General features: G+C 45.3%; 1 protein-coding gene across 3 annotated transcripts in view; it reads left to right on the top strand.

Moving 5' to 3' along the window:
• The first annotated feature begins 952 nt into the window (after positions 1-952).
• Positions 953-18,653, top strand: part of AKAP17A (A-kinase anchoring protein 17A) — a 39,585-nt gene continuing 21,884 nt past the window's right edge. The window contains exons 1-2 of one of the 3 annotated variants that reach the window (XM_076058560.1): positions 953-1,134; positions 13,065-13,274. In XM_076058560.1, coding sequence (XP_075914675.1) covers positions 13,119-13,274 — 156 coding nt within the window. In that variant the 5' untranslated portion in view covers positions 953-1,134; positions 13,065-13,118. Of the gene's footprint in view, positions 1,135-13,064; positions 13,275-13,751; positions 13,837-17,408; positions 17,481-18,653 lie in introns of those variants that run through there. The other 2 variants (XM_076058562.1, XM_076058559.1) reach the window with 2 other exon arrangements.

Here is an 18,653-nt window from a genome sequence, read left to right as displayed (position 1 = left end):
CCACCCCCACGTGAGTCTCCTACTTGGACTAATCCACACCACCCCCACGTGAGTCTCCCACTTGGACTAATCCACACCACCCCCACGTGAGTCTCCCACTTGGACTAATCCACACCACCCCCACGTGAGTCTCCCACTTGGACTAATCCACACCACCCCGACGTAAGTCTCCCACTTGGACTAATCCACAACCCCACTGCTCTCACGTGATTCTCCCACTTGGACTAATCCACTACCCCACACCACCCCCACGTGAGTCTCCCACTTGGTCTACTCCACACCACCCCCACGTGAGTCTCCCACTTGGACTAATCCACATCCCCACCACCCCCATGTGAGTCTACCACTTGGACTAATCTACACCACCCCCACGTGAGTCCCCCACTTGGACTAATCCACACCACCCCCACGTGAGTCTCCCACTTGGACTAATCCACACCACCCCCACGTGAGTCTCCCACTTGGACTAATCCACATCCCCACCACCCCCATGTGAGTCTACCACTTGGACTAATCCACACCACCCCCACGTGAGTCCCCCACTTGGACTAATCCACACCACCCCCACGTGAGTCTCCCACTTGGACTAATCCACACCACCCCCACGTGAGTCTCCCACTTGGACTAATCCACACCACCCCCACGTGCGTCTCCCACTTGGACTAATCCACACCACCCCACGTGAGCCTCGCACTTGGACTAATCCACACCACCCCCACGTGAGTCTCGCACTTTGACTAATCCACACCACCCCCACGTGAGTCTCCCACTTGGACTAATCCACACCACCCCCACGTGAGTCTCCCACTTGGACTAATCCACACCACCCCCACGTGCGTCTCCCACTTGGACTAATCCACACCACCCCTACGTGACTCTCGCACTTGGACTAATCCACACCACCCCCATGTGAGTCTCCCACTTGGACTAATCCACATCACCCCCACGTGAGTATCCCACTTGGACTAATCCACATCACCCCCACGTGAGTCTCCCACTTGGTCTCGCCCTCACAGCGCACCTCCGCATCTTCTGGAAGTATCGACGTTCAACCTCCCCTCCTTCCTCAGGCGTCGCTGACGCCGCCGCCGACGCTCGAACTCAGACAAAGCACAGCCCCCTCGCTCCCCCAAGGTACTCAGCCAGCAGTGGAGAACTCCCCCCGACAGCTCCCCCCTCGCGCTCACGAATCACGGCCCGCTTCGGCCTTCTAGTCGAGCTGAGTGGTGTAGCGTGTATAGTGGTGTATAGTAGTGTATATAGTGGTGTAGTGTGTATAGTGTTGTAGTGTGTATAGTAGTGTAGTGTGTATAGTGTTGTAGTGTGTATAGTGGTGTAGTGTGTATAGTGTTGTAGTGTGTATAGTGGTGTAGTGTGTATAGTAGTGTGTATAGTAGTGTAGTGTGTATAGTGGTGTAGTGTGTATAGTGTTGTAGTTTGTATAGTAGTGTAGTGTGTATAGTGTTGTAGTGTGTATAGTGTTGTAGTGTGTATAGTAGTGTAGTGTGTATAGTGTTGTAGTGTGTATAGTAGTGTAGTGTGTATAGTGGTGTAGTGTTTATAGTGGTGTAGTGTGTATAGTGTTGTAGTGTAGTTTGTATAGTAGTGTAGTTTGTATAGTAGTGTAGTGTGTATAGTGGTGTAGTGTGTATAGTGGTGTAGTGTGTATAGTAGTGTAGTGTGTATAGTGTTGTAGTGTGTATAGTGGTGTAGTGTATATAGTGTTGTAGTGTGTATAGTGGTGTAGTGTGTATAGTGTTGTAGTGTGTATAGTGGTGTAGTGTATATAGTGTTGTAGTGTGTATAGTGGTGTAGTGTGTAGTGTAGTGTGTATAGTGGTGTAGTGTGTATAGTGGTGTAGTGTGTATAGTGGTGTAGTGTTGTAGTGTAGTGTGTATAGTGTTGTAGTGTGTATAGTGGCGTAGTGTGTATAGTGGTGTAGTGTAGTGTGTATAGTAGTGTAGTGTGTATAGTGGTGTAGTGTTGTAGTGTGTATAGTGTTGTAGTGTGTATAGTGGTGTAGTGTGTATAGTGTGTAGTGTGTATAGTGGTGTAGTGTGTATAGTGGTGTAGTGTTGTAGTGTGTAGTGTGTATAGTGGTGTAGTGTGTATAGTGGTGTAGTGTTGTAGTGTGTAGTGTTGTAGTGTGTAGTGTGTATAGTGGTGTAGTGTGTATAGTGTGTAGTGTGTATAGTGGTGTAGTGTGTATAGTGGTGTAGTGTGTATAGTGTGTATAGTGGTGTAGTGTGTATAGTGGTGTAGTTTTGTAGTGTGTATAGTAGTGTAGTGTGTATAGTGGTGTAGTGTTGTAGTGTGTAGTGTGTATAGTAGTGTAGTGTGTATAGTGGTGTAGTGTGTACATTGGTGTAGTGTGTATAGTGGTGTAGTGTGTATAGTAGTGTAGTGTGTATAGTGGTGTAGTGTGTATAGTGGTGTAGTGTGTATAGTGTTGTAGTGTGTATAGTAGTGTAGTGTGTATAGTGTTGTAGTGTGTATAGTGGTGTAGTGTGTATAGTGTTGTAGTGTGTATAGTGGTGTAGTGTGTATAGTAGTGTGTATAGTAGTGTAGTGTGTATAGTGGTGTAGTGTGTATAGTGTTGTAGTTTGTATAGTAGTGTAGTGTGTATAGTGTTGTAGTGTGTATAGTGTTGTAGTGTGTATAGTAGTGTAGTGTGTATAGTGTTGTAGTGTGTATAGTAGTGTAGTGTGTATAGTGGTGTAGTGTTTATAGTGGTGTAGTGTGTATAGTGTTGTAGTGTAGTTTGTATAGTAGTGTAGTTTGTATAGTAGTGTAGTGTGTATAGTGGTGTAGTGTGTATAGTGGTGTAGTGTGTATAGTAGTGTAGTGTGTATAGTGTTGTAGTGTGTATAGTGGTGTAGTGTATATAGTGTTGTAGTGTGTATAGTGGTGTAGTGTGTATAGTGTTGTAGTGTGTATAGTGGTGTAGTGTATATAGTGTTGTAGTGTGTATAGTGGTGTAGTGTGTAGTGTAGTGTGTATAGTGGTGTAGTGTGTATAGTGGTGTAGTGTGTATAGTGGTGTAGTGTTGTAGTGTAGTGTGTATAGTGTTGTAGTGTGTATAGTGGCGTAGTGTGTATAGTGGTGTAGTGTAGTGTGTATAGTAGTGTAGTGTGTATAGTGGTGTAGTGTTGTAGTGTGTATAGTGTTGTAGTGTGTATAGTGGTGTAGTGTTGTAGTGCGTATAGTGGTGTAGTGTTGTAGTGCGTATAGTGGTGTAGTGTTGTAGTGTGTATAGTGTTGTAGTGTGTATAGTGTGTATAGTGGTGTAGTGTATATAGTGGTGTAGTGTGTATAGTAGTGTAGTGTGTATAGTGCAGTGTGTATAGTAGTGTAGTGTGTATAGTAGTGTAGTGTGTATAGTGTAGTGTGTATAGTGGGGTAGTGTGTATAGTAGTGTAGTGTGTATAGTGTGTAGTGTGTATAGTGGTGTAGTGGTGTAGTGTGTATAGTGGTGTAGTGTTTATAGTAGTGTGTATAGTGGTGTGTATAGTGGTGTAGTGTAGTGGTGTAGTGTTTATAGTAGTGTGTATAGTGGTGTAGTGTTGTAGTGTGTATAGTGGTGTAGTGTGTATAGTGTGTAGTGTGTATAGTGGTGTAGTGTGTATAGTGGTGTAGTGTTGTAGTGTGTAGTGTGTATAGTGGTGTAGTGTGTATAGTGGTGTAGTGTTGTAGTGTGTAGTGTTGTAGTGTGTAGTGTGTATAGTGGTGTAGTGTGTATAGTGTGTAGTGTGTATAGTGGTGTAGTGTGTATAGTGGTGTAGTGTGTATAGTGTGTATAGTGGTGTAGTGTGTATAGTGGTGTAGTTTTGTAGTGTGTATAGTAGTGTAGTGTGTATAGTGGTGTAGTGTTGTAGTGTGTAGTGTGTATAGTAGTGTAGTGTGTATAGTGGTGTAGTGTGTACATTGGTGTAGTGTGTATAGTGGTGTAGTGTGTATAGTAGTGTAGTGTGTATAGTGGTGTAGTGTGTATAGTGGTGTAGTGTGTATAGTGGTGTAGTGTGTATAGTGGTGTAGTGTGTATAGTGGTGTAGTGTGTATAGTGGTGTAGTGTGTATAGTGGTGTAGTGTGTATAGTGGTGTAGTGTGTATAGTGGTGTAGTGTGTATAGTGGTGTAGTGTGTATAGTGGTGTAGTGTGTATAGTGGTGTAGTGTGTATAGTGTTGTGGTGTGTATAGTGGTGTAGTGTGTATAGTGGTGTAGTGTGTATAGTGGTGTAGTGTTGTAGTGTAGTGTGTATAGTAGTGTAGTGGTGTAGTGTTGTAGTGTGTAGAGTGTTGTAGTGTGTATAGTGGTGTAGTGTTGTAGTGTGTATAGTGTTGTAGTGTGTATAGTGTGTATAGTGGTGTAGTGTATATAGTGGTGTAGTGTGTATAGTAGTGTAGTGTGTATAGTGTAGTGTGTATAGTAGTGTAGTGTGTATAGTGGTGTAGTGTTGTAGTGTAGTGTGTATAGTGGGGTAGTGTGTATAGTAGTGTAGTGTGTATAGTGGTGTAGTGTGTATAGTAGTGTGTATAGTGGTGTAGTGTAGTGGTGTAGTGTTTATAGTAGTGTGTATAGTGGTGTAGTGTTGTAGTGTGTAGTGTGTATAGTGGTGTAGTGTGTATAGTGTGTAGTGTGTATAGTGGTGTAGTTTGTATAGTGGTGTAGTGTGTATAGTGGTGTAGTGTGTATAGTGGTGTAGTGTGTGTAGTGTGTATAGTGTGTATAGTGGTGTAGTGTGTATAGTGTGTAGTGTGTATAGTGGTGTAGTGTGTATAGTGGTGTAGTGTTGTAGTGTGTAGTGTGTATAGTGGTGTAGTGTGTATAGTGTGTAGTGTGTATAGTGGTGTAGTGTGTATAGTAGTGTAGTGTGTATAGTGGTGTAGTGTTGTAGTGTGTAGTGTGTATAGTAGTGTAGTGTGTATAGTGGTGTAGTGTGTATATTGGTGTAGTGTGTATAGTGGTGTAGTGTGTATAGTAGTGTAGTGTGTATAGTAGTGTAGTGTGTATAGTGGTGTAGTGTGTATAGTGGTGTAGTGTGTATAGTGGTGTAGTGTGTATAGTGTTGTAGTGTAGTGTGTATAGTGGTGTAGTGTGTATAGTGGTGTAGTGTGTATAGTGGTGTAGTGTTTATGGTGTTTATAGTGGTGTAGTATGTATAGTGGTGTAGTGTGTATAGTGGTGTAGTGTGTATAGTAGTGTAGTGTGTATAGTGGTGTAGTGTGTATAGCGGTGTAGTGTGTATAGCAGTGTAGCGTGTATAGCGGTGTAGCGTGTATAGCGGTGTAGCGTGTATAGTGGTGTAGCGTGTATAGTAGTGTAGTGTGTATAGTGGGGTAGTGTGTATAGTCGTGTAGTGTGTATAGTAGTGTAGTGTATATAGTGTTGTAGTGTGTATAGTGTTGTAGTGTAGTGTGTATAGTGGTGTAGTGTGTATAGTGGTGTAGTGTGTATAGTGTTGTAGTGTAGTGTGTATAGTGGTGTAGTGTGTATAGCAGTGTAGTGTGTATAGTGGTGTAGTGTGTATAGTAGTGTAGTGTATATAGTAGTGTAGTGTGTATAGTAGTGTAGTGTGTATAGTAGTGTAGTGTGTATAGTGATGTAGTGTGTATAGTGGTGTAGTGTGTATAGTAGTGTGTAGTGTGTATAGTAGTGTAGTGTGTGTAGTGTTGTAGTGTAGTGTGTATAGTGGTGTAGTGTGTAGTGTAGTGTGTAGTGTAGCGTGTATAGTGGTGTAGTGTTGTAGTGTGTATAGTGGTGTAGTGTGTATAGTAGTGTAGTGTGTATAGTAGTGCAGTGTGTATAGTAGTGTAGTGTGTATAGTAGTGTAGTGTGTGTAGTGTTGTAGTGTAGTGTGTATAGTGGTGTAGTGTGTAGTGTAGTGTGTAGTGTAGCGTGTATAGTGGTGTAGTGTTGTAGTGTGTATAGTGGTGTAGTGTGTATAGTAGTGTAGTGTGTATAGTAGTGCAGTGTGTATAGTAGTGTAGTGTGTATAGTAGTGTAGTGTGTATAGTAGTGTAGTGTATATAGTGGTGTAGTGTGTATAGTAGTGTAGTGTATATAGTGGTGTAGTGTGTATAGTAGTGTAGTGTGTATAGTGTAGTGTGTATAGTAGTGTAGTGTGTATAGTGGTGTAGTGTTGTAGTGTAGTGTGTATAGTGTAGTGTGTATAGTAGTGTAGTGTGTATAGTGGTGTAGTGTTGTAGTGTAGTGTGTATAGTGGTGTAGTGTGTATAGTGGTGTAGTGTTGTAGTGTAGTGTGTATAGTGGTGTAGTGTGTATAGTGGTGTAGTGTTGTAGTGTGTATAGTGTTGTAGTGTGTATAGTGGTGTAGTGTTGTAGTGTGTATAGTGGTGTAGTGTTGTAGTGTGTATAGTGTTGTAGTGTGTATAGTGTGTATAGTGGTGTAGTGTATATAGTGGTGTAGTGTGTATAGTAGTGTAGTGTGTATAGTAGTGTAGTGTGTATAGTAGTGTAGTGTGTATAGTGGTGTAGTGTTGTAGTGTAGTGTGTATAGTGTAGTGTGTATAGTGGTGTAGTGTGTATAGTGGTGTAGTGTGTATAGTGGTGTAGTGTTGTAGTGTGTATAGTGGTGTAGTGTGTATAGTGGTGTAGTGTGTATAGTGGTGTAGTGTGTATAGTGGTGTAGTGGTGTAGTGTGTATAGTGTTGTAGCGTGTATAGTGGTGTAGTGTGTATAGTGGTGTAGCGTGTATAGTGGTGTAGTGTGTATAGTGGTGTAGTGTGTATAGTGGTGTAGTGTGTATAGTGTGTAGTGTGTATAGTGATGTAGTGTGTATAGTAGTGTGTATAGTGGTGTAGTGTAGTGGTGTAGTATTTATAGTAGTGTGTATAGTGGTGTGTATAGTGGTGTAGTGTAGTGGTGTAGTGTTTATAGTAGTGTGTATAGTGGTGTAGTGTTGTAGTGTGTAGTGTGTATAGTGGTGTAGTGTGTATAGTGTGTAGTGTGTATAGTGGTGTAGTGTGTATAGTGGTGTAGTGTTGTAGTGTGTATAGTGGTGTAGTGTGTATAGTGTGTAGTGTGTATAGTGGTGTAGTGTGTATAGTGGTGTAGTTTTGTAGTGTGTAGTGTGTATAGTAGTGTAGTGTGTATAGTGGTGTAGTGTTGTAGTGTGTAGTGTGTATAGTAGTGTAGTGTGTATAGTGGTGTAGTGTGTATAGTGGTGTAGTGTGTATAGTGGTGTAGTGTGTATATTGGTGTAGTGTGTATAGTGGTGTAGTGTGTATAGTAGTGTAGTGTGTATAGTAGTGTAGTGTGTATAGTGGTGTAGTGTGTATAGTGGTGTAGTGTGTATAGTGTTGTAGTGTAGTGTGTATAGTCGTGTAGTGTGTATAGTGGTGTAGTGTGTATAGTGGTGTAGTGTGTATAGTGGTGTAGTGTGTATAGTGTATATAGTGGTGTAGTGTGTATAGTGGTGTAGTGTGTATAGTGGTGTAGTGTGTATAGTGGTGTAGTGTGTATAGCGGTGTAGCGTGTATAGCGGTGTAGCGTGTATAGCGGTGTAGCGTGTATAGCGGTGTAGCGTGTATAGTAGTGTAGTGTGTATAGTGGTGTAGTGTGTATAGTAGTGTAGTGTATATAGTAGTGTAGTGTATATAGTAGTGTAGTTTGTATAGTGGTGTAGTGTTGTAGTGTAGTGTGTATAGTGTAGTGTGTATAGTGTAGTGTGTATAGTGGTGTAGTGTGTATAGTGGTGTAGTGTGTATAGTGGTGTAGTGTTGTAGTGTGTATAGTGGTGTAGTGTGTATAGTGGTGTAGTGTGTATAGTGGTGTAGTGTGTATAGTGGTGTAGTGGTGTAGTGTGTATAGTAGTGTGTATAGTGGTGTAGTGTAGTGGTGTAGTATTTATAGTAGTGTGTATAGTGGTGTGTATAGTGGTGTAGTGTAGTGGTGTAGTGTTTATAGTAGTGTGTATAGTGGTGTAGTGTTGTAGTGTGTAGTGTGTATAGTGGTGTAGTGTGTATAGTGTGTAGTGTGTATAGTGGTGTAGTGTGTATAGTAGTGTAGTGTTGTAGTGTGTATAGTGGTGTAGTGTGTATAGTGTGTAGTGTGTATAGTGGTGTAGTGTGTATAGTGGTGTAGTTTTGTAGTGTGTAGTGTGTATAGTAGTGTAGTGTGTATAGTGGTGTAGTGTTGTAGTGTGTAGTGTGTATAGTAGTGTAGTGTGTATAGTGGTGTAGTGTGTATAGTGGTGTAGTGTGTATAGTGGTGTAGTGTGTATATTGGTGTAGTGTGTATAGTGGTGTAGTGTGTATAGTAGTGTAGTGTGTATAGTAGTGTAGTGTGTATAGTGGTGTAGTGTGTATAGTGGTGTAGTGTGTATAGTGTTGTAGTGTAGTGTGTATAGTCGTGTAGTGTGTATAGTGGTGTAGTGTGTATAGTGGTGTAGTGTGTATAGTGGTGTAGTGTGTATAGTGTATATAGTGGTGTAGTGTGTATAGTGGTGTAGTGTGTATAGTGGTGTAGTGTGTATAGTGGTGTAGTGTGTATAGTGGTGTAGTGTGTATAGCGGTGTAGCGTGTATAGCGGTGTAGCGTGTGTAGCGTGTATAGCGGTGTAGCGTGTATAGTAGTGTAGTGTGTATAGTGGTGTAGTGTGTATAGTAGTGTAGTGTATATAGTAGTGTAGTGTATATAGTAGTGTAGTTTGTATAGTGGTGTAGTGTGTATAGCGGTGTAGTGTGTATAGCAGTGTAGCATGTATAGTAGTGTAGTGTATATAGTACTGTAGTGTGTATAGTAGTGTAGTGTGTATAGTCGTGTAGTGTGTGTAGTGTATCATAGTGTAGTGTATAGTAGTGTATAGTAGTGTAGTGTATAGTAGTGTAGTGTATAGTAGTGTAGTGTATAGTGTAGTGTGAAGTATAGTGAAGTGTAGTGTATAGTGTAGTGTATAGTGTAGTATATAGTGTAATGTATCGTGTATAGTGTAGTGTATTGTAGTGTAGTGTATAGTCGTATAGTGGATAGTAGTGTAGTGTATAGTGTAGTATGTAGTGTAGTGTATAGTGTAGTGTATTGTAGTGTCTAGTAGTGTAGTGTTTAGTAGTGTCGTGTACAGTTGTGTAGTGTATAGTAGCGTAGTGTATAGTAGTGTATAGTGTATAGTAGTGTGTGGTGTATAATAGTGTATAGTAGTGTAGTATATACAGTGAGGGAAAAAAGTATTTGATCCCCGGCTGATTTTGTACGTTTGCCCACTGACAAAGAAATAATCAGTCTATAATTTTAATGGTAGGTTTATTTGAACAGTGAGAGACAGAATAACAACAACAAAATCCAGAAAAACGCATGTCAAAAATGTTATAAATTGATTTGCATTTTAATGAGGGAAATAAGTATTTGACCCCTCTGCAAAACATGACTTAGTACTTGGTGGCAAAACCCTTGTTGGCAGTCACAGAGGTCAGACGTTTCTTGTAGTTGGCCACCAGGTTTGCACACATCTCAGGAGGGATTTTGTCCCACTCTTCTTTGCAGATCTTCTCCAAGTCATTAAGGTTTCGAGGCTGACGTTTGGCAACTCGAACCTTCAGCTCCCTCCATAGATTTTCTATGGGATTAAGGTCTGGAGACTGGCTAGGCCACTCCAGGTCCTTAATGTGCTTCTTCTTGAGCCACTCCTTTGTTGCCTTGGCCGTGTGTTTTGGGTCATTGTCATGCTGGAATACCCATCCACGACCCATTTTCAATGCCCTGGCTGAGGGAAGGAGGTTCTCACCCAAGATTTGACGGTACATGGCCCCGTCCATCGTCCCTTTGATGCGGTGAAGTTGTCCTGTCCCCTTAGCAGAAAAAAACACCCCCAAAGCATAATGTTTCCACCTCCATGTTTGACGGTGGGGATGGTGTTCTTGGGGTCATAGGCAGCATTCCTCCTCCAAACACAGTGAGTTGAGTTGATGCCAAAGAGCTCCATTTTGGTCTCATCTGACCACAACACTTTCACCCAGTTGTCCTCTGAATCATTCAGATGTTCATTTGCAAACTTCAGACGGGCATGTATATGTGCTTTCTTGAGCAGGGGGACCTTGCGGGCGCTGCAGGATTTCAGTCCTTCACGGCGTAGTGTGTTACCAATTGTTTTCTTGGTGACTATGGTCCCAGCTGCCTTGAGATCATTGACAAGATCATCCCGTGTGGTTCTGGGCTGATTGCTCACCGTTCTCATGATCATTGCAACTCCACGAGGTGAGATCTTGCATGGAGCCCAAGGCCGAGGGAGATTGACAGTTCTTTTGTGTTTCTTCCATTTGCGAATAATCGCACCTAACTGTTGTCACCTTCTCACCAAGCTGCTTGGCAATGGTCTTGTAGCCCATTTCAGCCTTGTGTAGGTCTACAATCTTGTCCCTGACATCCTTGGAGAGCTCTTTGGTCTTTGCCATGGTGGAGAGTTTGGAATCTGATTGATTGTTTGCTTCTGTGGACAGGTGTCTTTTATAAAGGTAACAAGCTGAGATTAGGAGCACTCCCTTTAAGAGTGTGCTCCTAATCTCAGCTCGTTACCTGTATAAAAGACACCTGGGAGCCAGAAATCTTTCTGATTGAGAGGGGGTCAAATACTTATTTCCCTCATTAAAATGCAAATCAATTTATAACATTTTTGACATGCGTTTTTCTGGATTTTGTTGTTGTTATTCTGTCTCTCACTGTTCAAATAAACCTACCATTAAAATTAAAGACTGATCATTTCTTTGTCAGTGTGCAAACGTACAAAATCAGCAGGGGTTTAAATACTTTTTTCCCTCACTGTAGTAGTGTAGTGTATAGTAGTGTATAGTGTAGTGTATAGTAGTGTAGTGTATAGTGTTGTAGTGTATAGTGTATAATAGTGTAGTGTATAGTGTAGTGTATAGTAGTGTATAGTGTAGTGTATAGTAGTGTAGTGTATAGTGTTGTAGTGTATAGTGTATAATAGTGTAGTGTGTAGTATATAGTAGTGTATAGTGTATAGTGTTGTAGTGTATAGTGTATAATAGTGTAGTGTATAGTAGTGTATAGTGTAGTGTATAGTGAAGTGTAGTGTATAGTAGTGTAGTATATAGTAGTGTAGTGTATAGTAGTGTAGTATATAGTAGTGTAGTGTATAGTAGTGTAGTATATAGTGTAGTGTATAGTGGTGTAGTGTATAGTAGTGTAGTGTATAGTAATATAGTGTGGTGTATAGTAGTGTAGTGTATAGTGTTGTAGTGTATAGTGTATAATAGTGTAGTGTGTAGTAGTGTATAGTGTAGTGTATAGTGAAGTGTAGTGTATAGTAGTGTAGTATATAGTAGTGTAGTGTATAGTAGTGTAGTATATAGTAGTGTAGTGTATAGTAGTGTATAGTAGTGTAGTATATAGTGTAGTGTATGGTATTGTGTAGTGTATAGTGGTGTAGTGTATAGTAGTGTAGTGTATAGTAATATAGTGTGGTGTATAGTAGTGTAGTGTATAGTGTTGTAGTGTATAGTGTATAATAGTGTAGTGTGTAGTGTATAGTAGTGTAGTGTATAGTGTAGTGTATAGTAATGTAGTGTATAGTATATTAGTGTAGTGTATAGTGTATAGTAGTGCATAGTGTATAGTGTTGTAGTGTATAGTGTATAATAGTGTAGTGTATAGTAGTGTATAGTGTAGTGTATAGTGAAGTGTAGTGTATAGTAGTGTAGTATATAGTAGTGTAGTGTATAGTAGTGTAGTGTATAGTAGTGTAGTATATAGTGTAGTGTATGGTATTGTGTAGTGTATAGTGGTGTAGTGTATAGTAGTGTAGTGTATAGTAATATAGTGTGGTGTATAGTAGTGTAGTGTATAGTAGTATATTGTAGTGTATAGTGGTGTACTGTATAGTAGTATAGTGTATAGTGTAGTGTATTGCATAGTGTAGCGTATAGTGTAGTGTATAGTGTAGTACAGTGTAGTGTATAGTGTAGTATAGTATAGTGTATAGTGTAGTGTATAGTAGTGTAGTATAGTAGTGTAGTGTATAGTGTAGTGTAGTATAGTGTAGTGTATAATGTAGTGTATAGTGTAGTGTATAGTGTAATGTATATTAGTGTAGTGTATAGTGTAGTATAGTGTAGTGTATAGTGTAGTGTATAGTATAGTGTATAGTGTAGTGTATAGTGTAGCACCGTACGTAGCCGACCGTGTTAATTGGAGGTGTGTGTGTAGAACCACAAACTTCACAACAACAACAACAACATGAAGCACTTCTAAAGCAGTGAGTTTGTCATTCGAGACGACGATGATTGAAAGTGAACCACAGCTCCCAGTGGCTTCCTCATCTTGGCAGCAAGAAGAGCGTTCCAGACGGCCGCAGAAGCAGCGCGTCCGAAAGTGCCGCGCGATGATGACGATGATGATGACGACGACGATGATGATGATGATGACGATGATGATGACGACGACGATGATGATGATGATGACGATGATGACGATGATGATGATGATGATGACGACGATGATGACGATGATGATGACGACGACGATGATGATGACGATGACGACGCCGATGACGTTGACGATGATGACGATGACTACTACGACGATGATGGTGACGATGATGATGATGATGATGACGATGATGACGATGATGATGACGACGACGATGATGATGACGATGATGACGATGATGATGATGATGACGACGATGATGACGATGATGATGACGACGATGATGACGATGATGATGACGACGACGATGATGATGACGATGACGACGCCAATGACGTTGACAATGATGACGATGACTACTACGACGATGACGTTGACGATGATGATAACGATGATGATGACGACTACGACGATGACGACGACGATGATGATGACGTTGATGATAATGACGACGTTGACGATGACGTTGACGATGACGACGTTGACGATGACCCGGTGCCCACCGCGGCCAGCCAACAGCCGCTGCTGCGTGGACGATCGTTCATCAGCCGCGGTCCGTCCCCCGCTGGACCCACCGTCTGCCCGCGACGGTGAGGATGCCGTGGACGTCAGCTGATGGAGGCCGCTGCCTCCTTGCTTGCCGCTGTGTCTGTGTCGGCAGTCGGGAGGAGGAGGAGGAGGGGGAGGAAGGTGGTGGCGGTGTGGTGAGGCCGTCATGGCGTACTCGGGAGCGGCCCCCGTGGCCGACACGTCGGAGGCCGTGTCGCTGTGTCCCGAGCTGGGCCTCTACCTGAAGCCTGTGGGGCGGATCGTGGTGGTGGTGTCACTGCCTCACCTCAAGACGCCCGGGCAGGTCATCTCCAACTGGGAGGTGTGTGTGTCTCTGTGTGTGTGTCTCTGTGTGTGTGTGTCTCTGTGTGTGTGTCTCTGTGTGTGTGTGTCTGTGTGTGTGTGTGTGTCTAAGTGTATGTGTGTGTGTGTGTCTGTGTGTGTGTGTCTGTGTGTGTGTGTGTCTGTGTGTGTGTGTGTCTGTGTGTGTGTGTGTGTCTGTGTGTGTGTGTGTCTGTGTGTGTGTGTCTGTGTGTGTCTGTGTGTGTGTCTCTGTGTGTGTGTGTCTGTGTGTGTGTGTGTCTGTGTGTGTGTCTGTGTGTGTGTGTCTAAGTGTGTGTGTGTCTGTGTGTGTGTGTCTGTGTGTGTCTGTGTGTGTGTGTCTCTGTGTGTGTCTGTGTGTGTGTCTCTGTGTGTGTCTGTGCGTGTGTCTCTGTCTGTGTGTGTGTGTCTGTGTGTGTGTGTCTGTGTGTGTGTGTGTCTCTGTGTGTGTGTCTGTGTGTGTGTCTGTGGCATTCAGGAGGTCCGGTAGACTGGTTCTGGCTCCTGCCACCATGAGGGGTGGACAGTCCTCTACTCGGGGCAGCAGACTGCCAAACAACAGGGTGTGGCTCTTTTTCTGAACAAACGAATGAAGGGGGCGTGGGAGCGTGGCGGTGAGGTGTGGGAAGCTGTAAGCCCCAGGCTACTTTGGGCTCACCTTCCCATCAACCGGAGGCGAGGAGTGGTGGTCGTGGTTACTTATGCCCCCACCAAAGTTGAACATCCGTGGAGGGATGCAGGCAAAGCCGATGAGTCAGATGCCTTCTATGACCTCCTGTCAAAAGTGCTGGCTAAAGTGGCCCCTCCGGATAGAGTCATCTTGTTGGGTGACTTCAATGCCCGAGTTGGTCATGATACTGGCACCTGGTCTGGATTTATTGGAGGGCATGGGCCAGATCAGCTCAATAACAACGGTAGGAGGCTGCTAGATTTTTGTGCAGCCCATGGGCTTGTAATTACCAACATGCTGTTCCGGCATCGGCGCATCCACACAACATCATGGATGCATGCCAGGTCCAAGCACGAACATCTGCTGGACTACATAGTGATGGATCAGCGGATGCGAGCCCATGTCCTTGACACCAGGACCTACCGTGGAACTGATCTGCCCTCTGACCATCGACTAGTCATCTGTAAGATGCGCCTGCCATTCTTCCACTCTGGTGGTGGGTGTACACCTTGGACCGCATTCTAACCTAAAGTGGCCTGGTCTCAGTTATCTGATGAAAGTTGCAAGCGAGAATTTCATCATCGCTTGCGGCTGGGGTTGGCATCGTCCCCCACTCCTCCTGATGTCGAGGGTAAATGGGCGAGGTTTAGGACTGTGACTCATGCAGCTGCAATGGCCGCTTCGGGTACGCGGTCCAGACCTCCCCAGAGACCCTGGCTGACAGAGAAGGTTTTCAGGATAGTTGAGAAAAAGCGACAGGCCCACTGTCATCGGCTACAGAATCCCACGTCAGAGAATGAGGAGGCTTACCGCAGCCTTCGCTCGGAGGTTCGGAGAGCCGTGAGGCGCTGCAAAGATGGGTGGTGGTCGCGGGTTGCTGAGGAGATGGAGTCTGCCTCAGTGGCCCGCGATCACAAATCTCTATTTAACTCCATCAAAAAAGTAACCTGCAGCGCCACACCTATTACCATCATTAGGGGAAAGAACGGTGATCCAATCTCTGACCCCCAGGAACAGGTTTTCAGATTTGCTGAGCATTTCTGTGAGGTCCTGGGGGAGGGAAAATCCCTCAGCCAGGAAAACATCGTGGCACAAAGTGAGGATGACCCTGCTGAGGCTACGGTGTCTCAAATATTGGAGGAAGTCACCCCCTGTGAGTGGCTGGCTGAGGTGCCATCTGTTGAGGAAGTACTGAAGGCGATCCGGATTCTGAGACCCAAGCGAAATGCTGAGGGAGGGTGGCGTTTGTGTACAGATTGCCCTATATAATATAACAGCCTGGACCAATGGACGGGTTCCGCAGGATTGGAAAGATGCCCTGGTGGTCCCCCTCTTTAAGAAGGGGGACCGCACAGACTGTAACAACTACAGGGGCATCTCACTCCTCAGTGTGCCGGGAAAGGTCCTGGCAAGGATTATTCAGCATCGCCTTGCTAGGCACGTTGGAGATGCTGCCATACTATCAGCCCCACCAAAACTAAGCACCTGCCTGGGTATTTTTTACCATCGGACACTCCACCCCCACAACTCCCAATCGGTGATGGGGCAGTTGTGGAGAGAGTGGAGAGTTTCCCATACCTGGGCAGTATGCTTATGACTGGCTCCAGTTTAACAGCAGAGGTCTCACTCTGAATCAGTCAAGCGGCAATATCTTTTCATCGGCTGCGTAATGCTGTGTGGAAGCTACCTGGTCTGTCGCTCCGCACTAAGCTTCAGGTCTTCTTGGCCACGGTCATTCCCTCCTTTCTCTACGCTTGCGAAACGTGGACCCCCCTAATGGAACATCTTCGCCGGTTAGAAATATTTAGGCTGGCCTGCCTACGATCCATCCTGGGTTTAACCAGACTGGATTGTGTGAGGAGCTCACAAATCCTTGAAAGATCTGGGCAGGGTCCCATCGGTGAGCTCCTCCGGCAGGCAAGGCTGCGATGGCTGGGTAATGTAGCCCGCATGCCCAGCCACCACATACCGAAACAGCTTTTGTTTGGCCGGATTGAGGGGGCTAAGCGGGCGCGGCACGGGCTAGAGAAGAGATGGAGTGATGTGGTACAGGAGGACGTGGAGCTGAGTGGACTTGCCGATGACTGGTACCAGCGGTGTCAAGATCAGCCTCTGTGGAGGAGGCTCGTGAAGGATGCTACTGGGCAGTTGGAGGCAGTCGCCCTGCAACAACAACGGAGGGTGGAGGAGCGACGCTCGCAACAACGAGCGGAGCGCCGGGTGGCTAAAGCACAGCAGGTTGGCACAGTAGGGGGCACAGGTGGTGCATTAGCCAGTCATCTCAGTCAGTCGACCCGTGGCACCTGGGTCTGCCCCGTGACCTCCTGCCAGCGGGCGTTCGACACTTCACGTGGCCTCAGGGTGCACATAGCCTGGCACAAGCGTCGTGGTGACGTCACCGCCACTTAGTGGCGAATGGCGGTTGTTGTTGTTGTTGTGTGTATCTGTATGTGTGTGTATCTGTGTCTGTTTGTGTGTGTGTGTATCTGTGTGTGTATGTGTGTGTATCTGTGTGTGTGTGTGTATCTGTGTATCTGTGTGTGTGTATCTGTGTGTGTGTGTATGTGTGTGTATCTGTGTGTATGTATCTGTGTGTGTGTGTGTGTATGTGTGTATCTGTGTGTGTGTGTGTGTGTCTGTGTGTATCTGTGTGTGTGTATCTGTTTGTGTGTGTATGTGTGTGTATCTGTGTGTGTGTTTATCTGTGTGTGTGTATCTGTGTGTGTGTGTGTATATCTGTGTATCTGTGTGTGTGTGTGTATCTGTGTATCTGTGTGTGTGTATCTGTGTGTGTGTATCTGTATGTGTGTGTGTGTATTTGTGTGTGTGTGTATCTGTGTGTGTGTATCTGTGTGTGTGTATCTGTATGTGTGTGTGTGTGTATCTGTGTGTGTGTGTATCTGTGTGTGTACGTGTATGTGTGTGTATCTGTGTGTGTGTATCTGTGTGTGTGTATCTGTGTGTGTATGTGTGTGTGTATGTGCGTGTGTCTGTGTGTGTCTGGCAAAAACAACCCCCTACCTCCTCGCGGTGCCGGACGGGCAACTCTGTCGTGGACAGTGCTGTGGGGGGAGTTCCAATTTTGATTGGCTCCTCCCCTCATGGCATATGTGTCCACCACAGGGGCTAAACGGGGGCTCTGGACGGGTGCGAGGGGCTGGTAACCCCTCCACCTTCAATTAATTACCACAAAACCACGAATTAAAGTGAAATATGTAACAACTAAGCTTGTGCCGGAGGCCCCGGGGGGCCAGGCGTCTATGACGTCTCCTGGCCAAACCCCAATTGGCGGAGCCAGGAGATTGAATACCTACCCTCGGGGCTACTCCAGAAACAACGAAAAGCCACTACGGGTGGCCACGTGGAATGTTCGAACGCTCACTGCAGAGGAGAGGCTGCCACTCCTCTGTCGGGAGCTGGACCGGTACCGCCTGGATCTATGCGGCATTCAGGAGGTCCGGTGGACCGGCTCTGGCTCCTGCCACCATGAGGGGTGGACAGTCCTCTACTCGGGGCAGCAGACTGCCAAACAACAGGGTGTGGGTCTTCTTTTGAATAAAAGAATGAACGGGGCGTGGGAGCGTGGCGGTGAGGTGTGGGAAGCTGTAAGCCCCAGGCTACTTTGGGCTCGCCTTCCCATCAACCGGAGGCGAGGAATGGTGGTCGTGGTTACTTATGCCCCCACCGAAGATGAACATCCGTGGAGGGATGCAGGCAAAGCCGATGAGTCAGATGCCTTCTATGACCTCCTGTCACAGGTGCTGGCTAAAGTGGCCCCTCGGGATAGAGTCATCATGTTGGGTGACTTCAATGCCCGAGTTGGTCATGATACTGGCACCTGGTCTGGAGTGATTGGAGGGCATGGGCCAGATCAGCTCAATAACAACGGTAGGAGGCTGCTAGATTTTTGTGCAGCCCATGGGCTTGTAATTACCAACACGCTGTTCCGGCATCGGCGCATCCACACAACATCATGGATGCATGCCGGGTCCAAGCAAGAACATCTGCTGGACTACATAGTGACGGACCAGCGAATGCGAGCCCATGTCCTTGACACCAGGACCTACCGTGGAGCTGATCTGCCCTCTGACCATCGACTAGTCATCTGTAAGATGCGCCTGCCATTCTTCCACTCCGGTGGTGGGTGTACACCCAGGACCCCATTCCAACCTAAAGTGGCCTGGTCTCAGTTATCTGATGAAAGTTGCAAGCGAGAATTTCATCATCGCTTGCGGCTGGGATTGGCATCGTCCCCGACTCCTCCTGATGTCGAGGGTAAATGGGCGAGGTTTAGGACTGTGACTCATGCAGCTGCAATGGCTGCTTTGGGTACGCGGTCCAGACCTCCCCAGACACCCTGGATGACAGAGGAGTTGTTCAGGATGGTTGAGAAAAAGCGACAGGCCCACTGTCATCGGCTACAGAATCCCACGTCAGAGAATGAGGAGGCTTACCGCAGCCTTCGCTCGGAGGTTCGGAGAGCCGTGAGGCGCTGCAAGGATGGGTGGTGGTCGCGGGTTGCTGAGGAGATGGAGTCTGCCTCAGTGGCCCGTGATCACAAATCGCTATTTAACTCCATCAAAAAAGTAACCTGCAGCGCCACACCTATTACCATCATTAGGGGAAAAAACGGTGATCCAATTTCCGACCCCCAGGAACAGGTTCGCAGATTTGCTGAGCATTTCTGTGAGGTCCTGGGGGAGGGAAAAT

Source organism: Petromyzon marinus (genome assembly GCF_048934315.1).
Source record: "Petromyzon marinus isolate PM22_M1 ecotype Great Lakes invasive population chromosome 76 unlocalized genomic scaffold, UKy_Petmar_22M1.pri1.0 chr76_unloc.3, whole genome shotgun sequence".
Taxonomy (NCBI): domain Eukaryota; kingdom Metazoa; phylum Chordata; class Hyperoartia; order Petromyzontiformes; family Petromyzontidae; genus Petromyzon; species Petromyzon marinus.
The sequence above is the reverse complement of the archived record's forward strand: the minus strand, read 5'-3'. Positions and strand labels throughout refer to the sequence as shown.